The following is an 18,415-nucleotide window of genomic DNA, read 5'->3' on the forward strand; positions in this document are numbered from 1 at the left end:
TGCAATGAGTTGTCTTGTTTATTTTATAGCCCGCTTAATCTACAGACATGTTTTCAGTGGAATCAGGAAGACTCCCCATGCAAACCAAACCCTTAAGTTTACTTGCTGCAAGTTGAGCATTGTGACTCTAGGGAGAGTGAACCTTGTTTTATACCATCACTCTAGCACCAGAGGTGTCACCACAACTGTCACCTAAATCAGAAACCAAAGACTGAGATTCTAGCAAGTTTCACCAGGAAATTTAGAAACAAAACCCACAATCATGAAGGGAAGTTTTATTTGACTTGTAATGCCCACATCCTAAGATTAAAGATTAAAAAAAAAAAAAAGCTGAAAAGAAAAAGAAAGAAGCAAAACAAGAACAGATTTTTACACCTTTAGGAAACGAAGGAAGAACAGGCACAGGTTTACATTCATTAGTTCCAGATATGGCAGAGGAATGTTGTACTGAAGAGGGGTAAATAAAATCCTGCTTTCCCACCTCCTTGTATGAGACAGCGCAAGTCATGCTCTTCAAAGCCACACTGATCTCATAGACACAAGGCAGATTTTTCCTTGGGCTTTTTTTTATTATTATTAAGGTATTTGTGCTTTAAAGATCATAAAGACTCTCCTAGAGCCATTTGGTGTAGTCTCTGCATACATACTAAAGTGCTGAGTATGTACTGTAACCACTGGTGAAGCCTGTTAACAACCTCCACATGAAAACTGAAAGTCATGCATATTGGAAATTCTGTTTAAGCATCAGAAACTATTGAAGGATTTTATTTCGTAGCTGCTAAGCTACTTTAAATCCCCATCAGTGTTAAAAAATCTTGCAAGTGTCAGCCCAGAATGATTTAACCTCTTGAGAATAAGGGTTCATTATAAAAAAGGCAAATAATCTTGTCTCTAGAGGTTCTACCCAAATACCTATCTCATCTGCTACTAATACTGATGAATTTCCTTTGCTAAACACGGTATGCTGGGGAAAGAAGGATTTGCTAGCCATCTCTTACGAAGCCAGAGGGCAGGCGGTTGTTCCCTCAAAACCTTTTACTCTACCTGGCAAAACAGATGAGTATGAGGGGGCTGCCTTTTGGGCCAAGCCCTGCTCCGGATGAGATCGGTGGGAGCAGCCCGCGCCCCTGCCCAGGTTTGCACCCAAAGGAGCTGAATGCGGCGTGTGACTGACTAGCACCCCTCTGGTCAGGGAGAGCTGCTTCTGCGAGACCAGCTCCTCCAGACCCACTGGTCTGAAGTGTCAGAGGCCGCAAACACTACTGCCTTTCCTCTCAAGCTACACTGGGGTTGGTGAGGGAGAAAGAGCAGCCAGGAAATAGCCGGGGGGCACGTAGAGAAGTTTAACATCCTCCCCAGTAAAGAGAAAGTCAGTTTGTCTCAGCAGACATCCTCAGCTTGTGCAGGAGCAAGTTAGTGTTGGTGGACGGAGGGGAAGAACTCGACATTCAATAAGGTGCGGATGTTCTCAAGGAAGATTCCTCTTTACCTTCACTGGGAGGGCAGCATGCCCTATTTGCAATAAGGGCTAAGGAAAAGCGTAAAGCTGTAATAAGACTGTCTTTCTTCCATTTGATTGATTAGGAATTTACAATTTCTTAGCTTAAGAAGCGACAGTGCAAGTTCGTGTTCGCTTCATGGGGACCCCGTTTCAGTATCCTCTCCCACAAGCATGCAAAAAGGCCTAAGTCAGCAGCCAGGGTTCTGTCTTGTACACGAAGCAGGCAGGCTGCCCCAAACACTGAGGCCAAAAGACACTCAAAGTAGTAAATAAATACAAATAAAACAACGCTAAAAATGAGAAATTAACAGCATCGATTGTTTAGAATTACAATCCGTATTATTACATTAATCTTCACATTTTAGCATCTTTTTAACCACTGTACAAAGCTGCTGAAATTACTCTTTCTTCTAAACCAGCCATACAAGAGCACAAAGCACTATAAACATTTGTTTTGGCAAAGTAACTTGCTTTCAGAATCTAACATACTTTTGAATCACAGTTTACTTATAGCAGGTGTGTCGGGCTAATAACAACATCCTCTGTTTCTTCTCTCACTGCATGCTGCTAGGACACCTCAGAGACTTTTCTTAGTTTCAGTTGCTGCCTCTTAAATCCTTCCCACAACAGTTTATCTCCTGCAGCCTCACTTGGGCCAGCTGCTCCTCACTTCTGCCTGAGCCCTGTCTTGGTTATTGCACTAAGCTGGTCTTCAGGCTAAGTCACGTCAGTCTGATGTGCTTCGAGCAACAGATGTTACATGCTCTGCACTTAGCCTCTAGCAAGCATCTCAGGAGCATTTATCTACTTCTACATCCTCCTGTTTACTTTTTCCCTGCTTACTTCCTTCCCGCCTCTGTCAGCAGAATCCACATTAGGTATCTGAAGAGGAAGAAAGATGACATTTGTATTCTCTAAGCCCATGCACTGACTTTCCACTCATACGGAAACTCCCAGATTCTTTCTTTTTTTTTCCCCCCTTGCAAAACTATGGCTACGTAAGACTTGTGCCTTTTACCTGGAACAGACACAAGGAATAACTAATCAGTCGGGAGAAAATCAGCAAAGCCCATGTTTTTGTGAAAGTCCTCATTTTCTTCTCCCCGAAGACCTCCTCATTCTGAGGCTGGGACTGAGACAGGAGAAAGCACAGGCTGGACCCTCAGCCTTCACCTGTGGCGCTGCACTCACAGAGGACTTGGCAAATCACCACAAACCTCACACAAAAGCCAGGACTGCCTCAAGTCCAGTGCACTCCCCTGCTGCTATCCCTGCACTAGTATCCGGCTCTGCACGTGTCCCAGAGCAGCCAGATCTCAGGTGCTGGCTGTGCAGTCAGGATCGCATCATCTGAGAAGAGCCCGTCCCAGTGCTACAAGGTTGTATGTATACGTAAGTCTGATCTATACCCAAAATTATGCTATGTTTCTTAGGACTGACAGACTATGAAGAGTTGTTTCCTCTCTAGCAGCTTGATCCCAGGCCTCCAGCTATCTGTACACATAACCCCTTTCGTACACCACATCCAGCATCTATACCTCTTACTAACTTGTGCATTATAGGAAAAGGCACCATCCTGTATCGGTTCCCTCTGCTTGTGTACACCCCACACCTCCTCCCCAGGGAAAACTGATGCTGGCTCATTCTGAAATACAGCAAGGCACTTTGATGGACGTTAAAGAGACTTTGTGCATGCACAGGCAGGTTGCAAATCCACCTCTTCCTCACACTGGCTTGCCTTAGGGGCAGACATAGACCTCAGCAACCTCCTAAGCAGGGAGCCTGTCATCTGGCCTGCAAAGAGCAGCACCACAGTGGGAACAGACCAGCTTCCTTAGAGCTTCAGACTGGTTACAAAAGTCTGAATTTTACTTCAGTGCTTTACACAAGTATATCTTCCTCCCTGGGAAAGAAATCTTTGCCAGTCACATTGCATGCGTTAAAGCACATAAGGTAAAAATCAGCAGTAATTGTCTGCAGAAACACAGCAGAGAAGAACAATGATAAAAATCCCAAAGCAAACAAAGCCTCCTTGAGAAGCTAGGGGTCAAGTGGAGAATTTACCAATGATGTTCCTGCTCCCACACACAATCGTAAACATCAGGGGTTATTTCCCAGAAAACACACAGGCAAAACAGGTATATATATTGCCCTATTCAAGAGAATTGGGTAGAAGTCTGGGCCCAGGCAGTTTGTGGTTTATATGACACATTAAAAATAATAACAATAATAATAATAATAACAGTAGAACAGGAAGGTGGAACAAAGAAGAAATTCAAACCATAATCTGGCAAGTGGTCCTGGATCCATCCCAGCAAACACTACTGGCTACAAAAAGCAGAAGGTCCCACCAGGCTGCTGTGTGTTGCGATAGTCTTGCTGCCGCCACCGCACATTGCAGGTAGTTTTATCCATCTTTGGGAGGAAAAAGGTCCTTGTACAAAACTGTTTTCCTCCCCTGACTGACATCAGATGAGTTCCTTCAGTGGCTCATTTTCACCAGGAAGCATGCCATTCATCTCAGGGGAGGTCTCGGTGCCCAGGTATCCCAAGAGGATCTCGCTGCGCCGCCGTGACAGCTGCAAAATGTCTTCTGCCAGTGACTGCACTGTTGTGTATCTCACGTTGTCCAAATCAAACATGTCCTTCAGGTATTGTACTATCTGGTGCTGCAAAGGCAAAAGGAAAGTTTACAGTAAGAAGACCTCCTCCCACCCACCAATACCAGCTACCTGGATGCAGCAAGGAGAGAACCCCACAAAGAAATCTGCATGTCTGCCATCCAAGAAAAGATCTGCTTCAGGCTGGGTATTACTTTTGTGGCTAGATGCCCTCATGCCTCTGTAACAGGACAGCAGAGCTCCTGAAGTCAGGAAAGCAATGCTGATGGCCATGGCAATATCCATGAAAACATCAATGAATGCCATCACAGCTTCTCGTGATATTATCTACAAGAACAAGAGGATTTAGGCTTTAAAATCAAATATGTAACTTGTCAGACCCCACGTAATCTCAGACAAGATATTCTTTCAGCATATGCACCTGTAATCTTTTCCAGGACTGATGGTATAAATTGATCTCATCACAAATTTTTGCTACCAGCTATGGTAAACTGTGTTGGGAATTCTTATCAATCACAATTCAGCAATCTGCATCTCAAACCCCTGTGATTTTTAGAAAGATTTTGTACAGAGCTGAGTTTCTTAGTGCCACATCAGTCATCAGAAGCACACATCTGCAGTTTTAAGCCAGAAGACAGGAGGTCCACACAGATTAGGTACAGAAAAGCCATCTTACCTTGAAGAAACTGCAGACTTCAGATAATTGCTGCTTGGGCCCCAGAAAACCAAAGGCTAGAACAGGACTGACATGCTCCGATACGGAGTAGAAATGAGAGATAAAGCCATCTGGTACCTGCCACAGGGAAGGGAAGAATTGGTTGGTCTTTACTTTCAGACAGAATTAGCAGCTTATTCCGTATCAGCTACCAAATTCCCTGCCAGAAAGCACCGTGCTTCAGTAACTGAAGTTTAGAGCTACTTTAAGAACACCTCTTCCTGCAGAATTGCATTTATCGTTCAGAGCCCCTGAAGGATGACTAGAGCTTTCTATCCTCATGTTTCTAAACTGCTATTTCAGGAAGAAAATAAATAAAAAAACATGAAAGGCAGCCATCGAGCATCTTTATAGGCTCTACTTATAATCTCCAGACTGAGCCAGGAAAGGGCATGCAAATATCCAAGACAGAGCTACTGCATGACAGCACCAATACAGCTTCCACCACTCTCATTTCTCTTTGTACCACCTCAAGAGGCAAACCCTGTCATACCAGCTGGCTGTGGGACAGGAGCAGAAAACTCACCAGAGGCCACAGACCCTGTGGCAGAACAGGGCTGGTAAAGTTGCAGCTTCCTGTTCCCCAGGTCCATGAACTCATCTGCTGTGATACTTTAGAAATACTAGCTACAGATTTAAGGGAAATGGACCAAGTAATAGCAGGGGTCCTCAAACTTTTTAACCAGGGGGCCGGCACGGATGAAGTGGCAGGCAGTCATCTGCGGCTGCTTGGTTCCCCCCCCAACCCCCAGCGGGGGAGGGGCAGGGGGGTCTGTAAATACGGGGGGCTGGATTGAGGACCCTGGGGGGCCGTATCCTGCCCATGGGCCGTAGTTTGAGGACCCCTGTAATAGTGAGTCAGCAATCGGCGCTGGGAAGCAGAGAAACGTGTGAGCCATTCATTGCACTGCCAGCAGGGAAACTACAGTTCAGGAGCAGCCCCTTGTTGCTCGCTGTCTGTGAGCGTTCCTACAGTACTGCAAGCAGAGAGGGAATACCAGACAGGTAACGTTGTCGTTTGAATCCTCACATCAAGAAAAAAGGAGAACAGACTCAGACTGGTTCAGTAAAATACTGGCATGGCACTGGAGCAATGACAGCAGGACCCCAGTGCTCTAAGGCATCACGAAGAATGTGATTCATTTCAGTCTTACACCACCTAGGTTTTGTATTTTGTCAAGATCTAGGCATCAGCTTTTCAGCTTCAAATACATCAGATTCTCTCCCTTTTAATTAATTTTGCTTACCATCAGAAGCCTCCTTTTTGCTTTCAGAACTGACCAGCAAGCAGTTGCTAGAGCCTACAATTAACAGAGAGAGACCATCAGTTACTGCACAGTAACATCAGTAAAAAAACCTCACAAACCAACCAAAAAATACCCAAACCCAGTTTACCAAGACATTGCCACCAAAATATCAAAGCAGTGGGCCTTTTGTGCCAGCAACTCTAAAATTAGTGACAAAATCAAAGCAAACTGGAAGCAGCTTAGCCATTCCAGATCCATTCCAGAAAAGCTGGTGTTTTTGAAGATTGCTAGTATGATCTGGCACAGTTGCCAAACACCCCAGAATGCAGACTCTAAGCAGACCACTGTTAGAAGGTGCTTCCCAACCATCTTCTTCTCAGTCTATGAAACTTAACAGTCTTAAATACGCAGGTGGGGACCAGGACTAGAGGAAAGCACTGCTACTTTAGCCTCGGTGTCTGCTGAGGTACCACCAGAATGAATGGCTAGGTGCAGAAACACACACATGTTTTTCCCTACATTTTGATCCTCTTACTATCATTCACTAAATGAATGTCATCTTTTAACATTTGCATGGCATCACTGATACAGGTTGCTAGGGAAATAATTCTACTGAAGCCAGCCAGACGCCTCCAAAATAAGCAAAGCTTTTCTGTAAACAATTTACATGTAACCAGAAGATTGCTGTTTAGAGCTTCAGAAAGTGTGGTATTTCTAAAGAGAAAATTCAGCTCAGCCCAGACACCTGAGGTTATTCTCTTTCCTAGCCTCGGCACTGTGATCTCGCGCTCTGCACAAGGACTCCTCATTTAACGCACCGTCTCCTTGAAGCTGTCGGAGAGCCAGCGGTTGCGTAGCACAGCTAGCACGGAGGAGGGTGGGTTCTCCAGATCCTCAAAAGCATCCATGAGGATGAAGTCCAGCACAATATCAAAGAAACTCATGCACACCACCTGTCAGAAAGCAGACCAGTCTGTAAAGGGAACAAGTTTTTTTAAAAAAAAAAACAACAAAAAAAAAAGCCATGGACTTTACTCTTTTGGTTTGAAGCAACAAAATGTAACAAGCTGAAGTACGCAATGTAATAGTATATCAGTGGCAGTTCTTTCACTCCTGGGCCATTCCTACATATCCATTATCCTCCAACTCCTCTGCAACTTTGTGGAGATAATGTCTTTACCAACCCCTCTTCCCTCCAGCTCCTGCTGAGTGGTCGGCCAGGTCTCCTGCTTCAGTGCATAATGCAGCATCTCCTCGTAGCTTTCCAGAAAAGCTTTGGGATTCTGGGAGGGCAGAGAAACAAAACACTTCAGGAGGTACAACAGCTGTGGGCATATTTCACTAAAGTTTGACTGCTCTATTTTGAGCTAACATCAACATCAATGCATGTGACTGGGTGAAGTTTTTAGCTAAAACACTCTTTGTGCAGAGACAATTTATTTCTGGGAGACATGGATCACCCTAGGCTCAGCTGTGACTCAAAGCACCTACATCAGCCACTTCCTTGAAGAAAGTGGAGCAGAGACACCCGTACACACAGTAAGCCACTGAGGGTCTAACGCTGTGCAAGCAACAATCTCCATCTAGTCATTGGTCATCCCCTGATTAAGTCAGTGATCTGAGAACTGATGCAAAGGTTTAATTATCCTTTCCCTTTCCTACATTCCTTGAGATGATGCTGTCACTGATGCACAGCCTGTACCCTCTGTTTGCTCCCATGAAGCACAGCATCAAAACTGTGGACAGGAGATGCACAGAGAGGCTTTCAAGAGAATTTGGTTAAGCAAGATTAAAAACACAGGTGGTTTATTTCTCACAATAGTCACCAGCACACAGATGCAGTTTTCTTCTTCCAACACACTGGACAAACTCTGGGTCAGGATGGAGGAACAAGTGTCCCTGTACTCAAGACACAGCTTAGTTGTTATATAAACTTCCTACCTTTTCAGCCTTTGTCATCAGTCCTATCACCATTTGCTTCCCAACCTCCCCAAAAAACAGTTGATTGCTTTCATCCTCCAGCAGCTCCTGCAAAGGGAACACAAGAAGTCTCCTGTGAGTGCCTACGCCCACACAAATTCTGACTTGGGAGAAAAAAAGGACAAGACACAAAGCACTGCAATGCTGCATACACCAGTATCATTAACCTTCAATAAGCTGGAGTCTAGAAACAAAACTTATGTCTCCAGGAAGCAAGTTCAAAATTAGGCTGAAAGACTGGAAGTGACAAGAATGGAGCCACAGGCTGGGAGTGGGGCCAGGGCACAAAAGCTGCTGTTCAGGCTCTAGACTCACATTGCCAGGAAAAGGACTGTGGTTAAGGAGAAGGAAAACTTGCTCCCGTATCTCAGAGGTTTGACTCCAGCCTTAAGTGGGAGTACCAGCTTCTGGGCAGCTCTGAAATTTCTAAACTTTAACTTCCCTGAACTAAATCAGCATCAGCAGCCATGGAACCACCACCCAAGCTGGGCACAGGGACCAGGGGATCTACTTACTCTCCTAATCAAATTGATCAGGATGGGATTACAGAGTTAAGCAAGGGGAGCTTGGGCTGCTGCTGCTTTTACTTGCTCTAGAGAGGCTGAGACTTCTCTGTGCTGGTGGAGGAGAATGTGCTGCTGGCAGCAACGTACCGCAGGAGCCCAAGAGCCTCGAGCTGCTCTCACCTGGAAGGCCTGCCTGATGCAATGCAGCTTCGCAAGGAAATCCTGGTCGCTGTAGCAGCCAAGAAGCTCTGTCCTAGAGGGAAAGGGGAAGAACTGAATAAATTTCAGCTCTCCTCATGTCTGTGTTTCTACCAACTATGGTCACCTAAAAAAAGAGAAAAAAAAAAATCCCTGTCTGTGCCTAGGAGAAAGTAACAACTGCGTTCCCTTTGTACAGCTCCCTGGGGCACCAGAGCATCTCTGCAAAGGCTGTTACAGCACAGGACTACACCAGCCAGCCTCAGGACAGTCACATTTCCCATTATTAATTTCCCCGGACCATTGCCCTTTCTTAACATCTGCGTCCTAAAATATGGGGCTAGTTCCCTGGGAAGTCCAAACCAGCAGGAAGGATGCTAAGAGCTTCCAGCCCCAAAGGGTTATTCTGGTTATAGGGCTGCTCAAAAGAGCCGCGACACAAGGACCCACAACTCCAGCTGGCACTTCACCTCAGTGTCCGGCATGCAACCTTCCCTTCTTTCACTAACTGCAGAGCTTCTTCATATGCTGCTACGGGCTTAGAGAGGTGGAATGGTATGTCCTCAAAGTGGAGAGAGTCAAAGAGCTGTAGAGGTGGCAAGAGACATGGGAAGAACAAAATGATCTTGTTAAATGTTTGCAAATACTCAGAGACTGCACACAAGCAAGATATGCCTTCTTCAGCTAGCACCCTTTTGTCAGTGCCCATTATTTCATGCAAAGACATTACTTTTCCCACAGTTTCAAAGCTGTCTCAGCTCTGAGACAACTCAATATCCCCTAAAATTTATACAACAAAGCCACACCACATCAGATTTACAGTACTTTCCTAGCTGTTACGGCACGTTTTCTACAGTAGGTAGGAAGATGAGGTGGAAATGCTGGTTGGAAAGGGCTGCACCATGCCCTTAATTAAAAAGCTTTTCTTAATATCCATCATGAACCTCCTAGGTTGGGGTTGTTGCCCCATGTTTTATCATCTTCCTCTACCAAGACGTGTTTGGCTCCACCGCCTTTGTGGCTCCCCTGCAAGCAGCTGGACTGTGACACACAGCTGAAATTTAAGTCACCTCTGCTGCAGAGAAGAAAGACTCTTCGGAAATTGAGCTGTCTTCATCATCTGTCCGAAGCCGCAATGACCCATCCGTCAGTGGAAGCATTAAAGTCTTCTCTGGAGGAGAGGAAGAAGCTCCATGTGTTGGGAGTTTATGGACTACCATTCCTCTTAGCTCCTGTGCTCACTCTCTCTCCCCCACCCCCACAAACACCACTTTGTCACTCCAGCTTACAGAAAAGACAAAAAAACTAGACAGGAAACTGGTATTTTAATGCATCTCTAACCCAGCTCCCATACCCAGATCCAGCAGCATGCTGTCTGATGGAAGCGAAGACCCGAACTCTTCCTGGAGGTGGTAGGCTCGGTGCAAGAGGGACTCCAGCTTCTCTGCAAACTCCCTTTTCTGGGACTCCTCCTTGAACATACAGAAATGCCACTCTTAGTTAGCCAGCTGGGCAGAGACAGATCGACAGCACAAATATGGAAGGAAATTTTCAGTAAAATGGGATTTACAGTTTGCAGATTAAATGATTAAGAAAAAAAAAAAAGAGAGGACTCATTAATCCTACAATGCAGCTAATAATACACGGGTAGGGAAGCTTCTACATAGCCAGTTCAAACCCTCTGGCTCTTTAGCTTAACAATTTTTTTTCCCCCTGTTAAAAAAGGGAAGAACGAACTTAAGAACTTTAGCCTGCCATCCAGAAAAAATGGTATTTTAATGAGTTACAGATCACTTAATTCTCCTGACTTGTGCCTAATTTCAGGAGAGAATCACATCAGAAAACCTGTGTTGAATACAACAGAGTGTCCAGAACTGGACAACAGAGTAAGAGTCCTTGGATTAAGATGCTGGGCACAAGCAAAGTTTTCTATAAGCAGCACAGGAGGATAGGAAGAAAAAAGTCAGGGAGAAAAATTAGACTTATACAAAATCTTGCCTTCACACCCCTGTGTCTGCGTATCTCACCCAAAAGACAAAAGCATTAATAAGAAGCATGAAATCTATTTTGATAAAGAATCAACTGGTTTTAAGTCAGTTTTAGAAATACTGTGGGACTTTCCAAGGAGAGACAACAACATGCAAATCCAGATTTGTTTAAATATTGCCCAGCACAAAAGACAGATATCCCACATACTTACTACAGCAGGCCCTGTTTATGAACAGCTGGGAGCCCTTTCTGCCAGTGAGAACTCCTGGAGAGCTGGGAGTTTAGCGCCTTTCACAGCCCTGAGCTACAACTGCTCTTTTAAGCTTTGTGGCTGTCACTGAGCCACTCTAGTTCAGATCTCCTCTTATCAGAAGTCTTCCCTGCATAGTCCTCAAGTCCAAGACAGCAGGCATTGTCCCAAAATAGTGGTTTCTGTAGCTGTATATGCTGAACGAGTGACACAAGTCCCTGCCCTTCCAGGGTGAGTGCAAGTGAGCTCAGTGAGCAGGGGCATGCTTCACTCCTACTGAGTTACTGCTTTGCTTTACTCACTAATATACACAGGCAGCTGGCCTCTGTTTCTCCACCCAGCTTCCTAGGAAGCGATAGCAGCCATGAAGATCTCCACTTTTGAACGTGTTAAGAGTTACAGACAACACTGCCAGGCAAAAAGCTATTTCCTCCTCTCTGGTGCTGCATTCGTTACAGCCTTTTCCTACCGCAGTCTCTGCTACTGGAGGACTTGCATGACAGTGACTGACATGATGCTGGAAGGTGAATAGAAAAGCTGGGGAATGAGGGGGTGAGACTTATTAACAAGAAAAAGAAATTAAAAACACCCACTCACGTTGCATAAGGAAGCGGCAGATACAGACAGCTCTTAAACAGAGTCTGGCCCAACTCTGCCCTTAATTTGCTCTTCTTTTAACCTTTTACTTATTACTGCTCCCAGCACCAGGGCTGGCCTTCCAGCATGTTCCCCAGCTGGCAAATGCAAGGAAAAAGTGGGCACTCACCTCTGGGATGCTCTCAGACATGCTCTCTTGCTGTTTCTTGCTGTCCCAGGGCATGGGGGTGCTGGTACTAGTACTGTCCCTCTGCCTGATGGTCAGTGCCTGCTCCCACTTCTGCAGGGCCTCCTCAAACAGCTCCATGCCTGGCAATGCAAACAAATACAAGCTGTGAGAGTCCCAGGCCACTTAGAAGCAAAGCGACACAGCACGAGTCCTTCCTCACTCAGATAATCCACCAAAGAAGGAAGCCTCTCTCCAACTGCTAAGAAATAATACTTTCTTATATGAATGAATATGTAATATACATAAAAACATTAATATATAGACTAATAGGTAATGTAATATTTCTTTCCCTTTTAAATATGGTTTAATTTGGATTAGAAGTTACTGAGAACCTCCCCAAGCTGGTTAAAACATCAGCCGTGTTACTTCCAAAATACTATTCTCTGCACAAGGTGAGCCTGCTGGTCAAAGAACAGTATTTTGGAAGTAAATCATTCACTGAGAAAACAGAGAAATGTTTCTTCAGGAGAAGATGGGATTTTTATAACTAACAAGTGACTGAGTTTTAAGTTGAGCACGGGAGAGAGCTTCCTGTTAGAGCTCTACACTGACTACTGATGCTCTATCTCAATTTACACCCTCTTTTTGCTCTCTCAATGATAAACTGTGCCCCCCTCCCCTGGGCAATGTTCCTCCCGTGCTTGTTTACCTTGAACATAAAGGCTTTCTGCACTGGAATCAGCAATGGCTCCAGCATCTCCCATTGCCTGGGCCTCCCACACCCCTGCCGATGCTGGTGTAGGACTTGAGGAGTTGACTGCTACCATCTGCAGGAAGGGAGCAAAGCAGCAAATGCCTTTTGAATTCTCTCCAAGGGTAGCAATGCTAAGACCACACAAACACCATCACCAGTTACATTTCAACAATAAGCCACTTCCCGGTACCGGTACTCCCGCACCTGGGAAGGGGAAGGTCTCCAGGGTTACCGGCTCCCTCCCGCTTGGGTTCACACTACACTGTTAACTGCCAAGAGCCACAGTGCTGAGAGGGAAGGCAAGGTGACAAGTCCTCCCCTCCTCCACCCCACACCGCAGCGTCACCTTTGAGAGCACAGAAAGTTGTGTGGGAAATATCTTCCCAACCAATTTACACCGAAGCTTTGTTAGGAAACGGCAAGCTGTACAATGGTGAGCACGGATGGAGGCGACAGCCCAAGAAAACTCCAAAGTAACCTCTACAAAAGCACAAGGATTTTGATAGAAAGTTCACGTCAGCCCCAGCTGTCCATACAAAACCACTAAGTCAGAGGGGAGCGACCACAGTCCAAACAAACGAACAGATTACCAGCAAAAATACAGCTGAGGGCTTTGACCAGGGGGATCCTTGCTCTTCTCTTTGTAACCAAACCTTCTCCTGGGAGGGCTGAGCACTGTGATCCGCACAGCAAACTCAGCTTTCTGCAATTTCACACTAGTGCATAAATGTTTTCTAAAGTCTGACCCAGTAAAGCACTGGGCTCAAACACTATCAATGACCAGTGTTTCCACACGGCTTAGAGAAAGATGACCAAATGTGAGCATGATAGCAGAAAAAAGCTACAGTAATCATCTGACAGATGAATTCTTGCCCTGCCTCCATTGATTAATGTCTGTGGAGTGTTAATAAATCACCTTGAGATCCAGAACTGCAAATCAGTGCACTGCTGCTGACTTATTTACTGGATGGCAAAGAAGAGCCCCAGAAAGCAGCAGAGCATGCCGGCAGAAGCTGCAGCTGTGCAAAGGATGAGCTGTTTTTCCATCGAGTAACGTGAAAGCAATGAGTACAGCATCACAGATGATCAGCTCCCACACAATGAAGGGGGTACAGGAACAGACCCCACCCATGCACCAGCAGTGGAAAAAAGAATTTAGTTTGTCTAAAGAGAAACAGACTTTAGCAACACAAAACCCAGACAGCATCTGTGGGAAGGGAGAAGGCACACAGGAGTTAAACGGACGCGAGAGTGGCTGCAGGGGGAGGGAGGCCAGAGCTGGGCACAGCTCAGTCCTCTCAGTGACCCATGCCCTCACATCCCAGTTACCCCAGGGGAGTGATACTGGTGCAGGCTGCACGCCCAGCGCCGTGCCGGCACTGCCGCCTGCTGGAGACACACTTTGTCCGGCACAGATTTTTGGCAACTTTCTGGTGGTTTAGCTGTACAGGACAAGCCAAAATACAGCAATGCCTGTGCGTACTGTAAGGTGCTGGTGGCCGACAGCTCCCTTCGGAGGGGTGATTTTCCCCTCTTCTTGCCCCAGCATGGCTGAGCAGCCACCGAGCCCAGGTGGGTGATGCCAAGAGGGTGTTTTGCAGCAAGGTGCTGTTCACCAAGCTCCAGAGGTTTGCTTGTGCCACCTACTGCTCCAACAGCAGCACGTGAGGCTTTGAGCAACAGGGATGTAAAAGATGTCTTGAAGCCACAAAAGCAGCCCAGTGCTTCTGCATTTGGTCTCACAAGAGGCGGATAAAAGCAGTGATGACTTCTGCTGCTGGTTAAGCCTGAATTACCTGTATTTACAGGCTGCTTTTGGCTTTGGAGGAAGTAGAATGGCTAGGCCATGTTCTCAAACTGCACTGTTTCCTGAGCAGAGCTACCAGGTTTTGGTAGTTAATGCGCTTTTAACAACCTAGGAGCAGCCCCAGCACAAGATGGTTGTACTGGCACAGGGGCTGCTGGGCCACCCAAACCCCTACCACGGAGGGAAGCAAACAAGCTCCCCATTACTGTGAGACCCAGCAACAGCCAGCCTCGCTCCTTGAGGGGGGTCACAGAGAGCCCTGAGGAATCACAGCCATGTCCCACACACAAGTGCCTCCTGCAGCCCCTTGCTGGCCAAAGTAGGATGTACCCTGGGGCTCATGGCCACTGGAAAATGCCGCTCTGATTTCACACAGGCAACTCCAGTCATGGTAAGGTTAATAACAGAACACACCCTACAATTATGCTGTAACCTGTTCTGCTCCAAAAGCTCTGGCATTATCCATTGGGCAGCATAAGCCCAAGGACTTGGTGATCTTGTTACAGGTAAGTGCACTCACATACCCCAGCCCTGCTTCTCCCAGCCCAGCTGAGAAGGTCCTTACCGAGCCGAGGCTGTGGGAGGAACTGGAATGTTTGCTGGGCTCGATGGAGGAAATCCCACTGAGCGTGTCATTGCTTTTGCTGCCAGGACTCTGGACTCTCTTGCTGGAGTATCCTGCAGTTGGGAAGGTCATACAAAAACAGGATTTTAGGCCCAGTTCATTGTAGCTGTGAATAGGGAGGAGAAGGTCACCCTGTCAAGTGTGATGGCAAACGGGCAAAGCAGCATCCAATACTGAGACATAAGTCACAGATCTGCTGTATGCTCTCTTTTGCTCCGAGACACTAAGAAAGCTGGTATCAGTGGGGACCTGAGACTGAGGAATGAATATTTATCCACCACTCATGGATGGCAGGAGGCAAGTGAAAAGCATCAAGAAGAAACTCCTCCAGCTTCCCTCAGGCCAGGCAGAGCACTGACATCACTCCCCTGGTTATTATTAAAAACACTTAAAAGATTTTCATACGTTTCACAAAACAAATGCTTAATCCCTAGAATGCTTTGCTGAGGACCTGGGTCAGTCTTACCCCAAAAAGCAATACAACCAGATGAAGAAGCTGGCCAAGGTGCAAGAGCCACCGCAGAGCTGGATGGACACTCCCAAGTCCCCAGCTTGGCCCAGGCCACCCTCTCCTGACAGCCCAAGCTCACCGACGTGGCTGTACATGGGACCCCTGGGTCAGGCACCATATCGGCATTGCCAAGATCAATACGCAATCAGGTCACTGTGTGCCCCGGGTCATTATCGTCAGAGGAAGCATGGCATAACGGGTCCACAGTCCTTCTGTAGGAAGGGGAAAGGGAACTGCAAACCTTATGTGAAAACCTCAGTGTCAGTTTTTTCTCACAAGGGCTTTGAGCTCAGGGTCTCTCCCTTTCCTCCGCTAACCCTGTGTTCATGGCAGTGTGCTTCAGGCTTCTAATTTCATTCTGCATCAACGCACCACACAAATGGCATTGCTTTCCTCTCCCCTCGGCTGTCAGGAACTTCCCCTCGTTCCCTGTACACCCTCTTTGCTCCCTCACAAAAGGCTTTTGGGACTTTCCTTTTTTGCAAGGCCAACCTTTCTTCACAGAAGAGACCCTTCTGGTTGGCAAGATGGGCACTGTGATCCCTCCAGGCTTAAAGCCACACTTCTCTGGAGCGATCTGCTTCTTTCGACGACGACGACGCTTCAACTGATGAGCTGCAAGAGCCAATGCAACTGTCCCAAGAGCTGTAGCAAACAGCACCTTACGCAGGCCTGGAGAGAGCCGCAGCTGAGAGAAGACAGACTTTAAACACAAAAGATACGGAAGAGCAACAATGAAAAAACAACTCCACCACCCTTTTTTTTTAAAAAAAAGCAGCCTCAAACAGAAGACACCTTGGCATTTCCCCTCCCACCCACAAATCTCAGCTCCTTCAGCTCCTGCTACACAACTAGGACTTACCAGTCGAGAAACTGGGGAGCATCATTTTGACAGAACCTGGAGAACTTGGTCTCAATCCTCATTACCAAAACACACTGCAAAATTTGCACACAGCCTGTACCAAATGCAGCCCAGGCTACCCAAGCTCACCTCTAAAACCCTGGTATGTATCTAAGCTTTGTCACCCCAGGTGCTATATTACTACAAGTGGGAAATAAATTACTCTTCTTTAAAATAAAAGTATTATTTTAGTGCCTTTGATGAAGAACAAGGTTGAACCTGGGTGTTCTCCCAGGGAGGGATGGGGGAAGCCCTTCGCTCCCCTCTCCAAGCCCACCCTGAGCAGTTCTCTTCCACCACCCCAAACTCTCCACGCACTTCTCACAAACCCGTAAACTGCCCAGGTCCCCCAGCATCACCCCATTACACCTCTGTCCCTCACAACTAACACAGGCAACCTCTGAAGAGAAAACCCAAAGAACATGAAGAAAAGCCCTTCCTGTTTCTTGTACCTGCCCAAAAGTTGTGTAAACAAACACAGGGATCTCTGCCACAGTCATTGCCAAGGCCTGGATGATGGACATTCCCTCTGTCCTTCTAAATGCCATATCTGCACAAGGATCTCGGCACCTCTGGAAGCCACGATGGGGAAGGGCACTTGCAGATGCTGTGTGAGCTGCTCACAAAGAAATCCAGCTTTTCTTTGATATCTGGCTCGGAGTCCTGGGGTCAGCTTTCATCCAGCAACCTTCCTCCTGCAGGGAAAGGAGAAAAATCAGGCAAGGGAAGGGAACACACAGCCTGCACCTCCTTGTAGTGTACTTCACAAACCACACACCAGGTCACTCGGAGCAGCAATGTTGCTAGAGCCAAGCGGATCTAAAGCATCTTCTCACCAAGCAGCAATTTTTTTGCTTGCCCGACCAACCACAGGGGCAGATCCCCAGCCTGCTCTACAGTGGCCACATCCTTGGACTCGACAGCTGCCAGAGATTTCTACATGCACCAGAACTGGCTGCACATGGTCAGAGGGATTTTGTTTGCAGTCCCCATATAAAAAAAAATTATTGCAAATAACCACGTGTATGCTTTCATTGTCAAAACTCGGCTTTCACACAGTGTTCTGTGCATTGCAGGCCGGCTCAAGAGCTCAAAACTCAAAAGGGTGTTTGCCCAGGACGCGGCAGGGCTTTGCTGGCCGCGCTAGAGCTGGGGAGGGGGCACGGCTCTGCGGTGGGGCAGAGCTACACCAGAACGGATCGGAACCAGGGCGGGGGGTCGCTTTTTCAACACCATGAAGTTGCGGAGCCTTCGGCCCCGCACTGATCCGGCTCCGGACCCCGGCGTCCCCCGCAGCCGCCTCCCGACAGGGCCCGAGCGCTGCGGGGCCGGGGCCGGGCGCTCCCCGCAGGGGGAAACGCGGCGTCCGGGCCAGAGCTGAGACGCGGAGAGCAAAGGGCGAGACACCGCGGGCACGGGCCCCGTCGGGGGTCACCGGGAGCGGGCCGGCAGCCCAGGCCGCGGGGGCCAGGCTCCCACCCAGGCAGGCCCCGCGCAGGGGGCGCCCCGCACCGGCACTGCGGCGAGCTGCGGCCCCGCGAACGAGGCTCGCTGGGCCCCCCGCGCTCCTCCAGGCCCCTCGCATCCCCCGGGCCCGCTGCGCCCGCGCATCCTGGGGCACCACCCGCATCCCAGGCGCCCGCAGGCCTCCCGCAGCCCTGTATCCCGGGGCGGGTCCCAGACCCTCTGCGCCCCAGCGAGCGCCCCCCCCCCCGGCAGGCCCGGTTCCACCCGGGGGTCCCCGTTCCCTCCCCCCACCGGCGATGGTGCGGCCTGCCGGGCCCGGCCCCCGCCAGGAGCGCGGTCGGCACCACTTACCGTGGCGGGGGAGCGCGCGGCCCCGCGCGGCGCCCTCTCCCCGCGCGTCGCGCCATGGCCGCGGAAGGGCAGCGTCTCCTTCCCTCGCGCCGCAGCCTACCCTGCGCGGGGGCGGAGCCCGCCGCCGATTACCGCCCCCTCGGCCCCCCTCTAGCCAATAAGAACGGCGAGCTGCCTGCCGGCGCACCAATCAGAGCGCACCCCCGGGCCTGGGTCGAGGCTGCGG

General features: G+C 48.2%; 1 protein-coding gene across 7 annotated transcripts; it reads right to left on the bottom strand.

Moving 5' to 3' along the window:
• On the bottom strand, positions 1-18,311 carry MIGA2 (mitoguardin 2). Of its 7 annotated transcripts, none has more exons than XM_037401180.1 (16): positions 18,190-18,310; positions 16,824-17,066; positions 15,963-16,173; positions 14,900-15,012; positions 12,483-12,600; positions 11,774-11,913; positions 10,123-10,237; positions 9,839-9,939; positions 9,239-9,354; positions 8,751-8,823; positions 8,026-8,112; positions 7,269-7,367; positions 6,903-7,037; positions 6,085-6,138; positions 4,799-4,915; positions 1-4,170 (listed from the first exon to the last, which is right to left on the bottom strand). In XM_037401180.1, exons 2-16 carry the CDS (start codon positions 16,917-16,919, stop codon positions 3,970-3,972), a joined length of 1,776 nt encoding a protein of 591 aa, XP_037257077.1. In that variant the 5' UTR covers positions 16,920-17,066; positions 18,190-18,310; the 3' UTR covers positions 1-3,969. The 7 variants fall into 7 exon arrangements, with proteins under 7 accessions (XP_037257077.1, XP_037257076.1, XP_037257075.1 ...); XM_037401179.1 differs by having other exon boundaries at positions 10,123-10,240; XM_037401178.1 differs by having other exon boundaries at positions 10,123-10,240; positions 15,945-16,173.
• Positions 18,312-18,415: the final 104 nt, after the last annotated feature.

Source organism: Falco rusticolus, chromosome 9 (genome assembly GCF_015220075.1).
Source record: "Falco rusticolus isolate bFalRus1 chromosome 9, bFalRus1.pri, whole genome shotgun sequence".
In the NCBI taxonomy this organism is placed as follows: Eukaryota; Metazoa; Chordata; class Aves; order Falconiformes; family Falconidae; genus Falco; species Falco rusticolus.

Coding starts and splice junctions, on each gene's coding strand:
- MIGA2 (XM_037401174.1), bottom strand. CDS start 16,919: ATGGCATTTAGAAGGACAGAGGGAATGTCCATCATCCAGGCCTTGGCA. Junction 8,824..9,238: donor GTTGCATGCCGGACACTGAG/GTGAAGTGCCAG, acceptor CTTTCCCTCTAG/GACAGAGCTTCTTGGCTGCT. Junction 7,368..8,025: donor TGATGACAAAGGCTGAAAAG/GTAGGAAGTTTA, acceptor CTGCCCTCCCAG/AATCCCAAAGCTTTTCTGGA.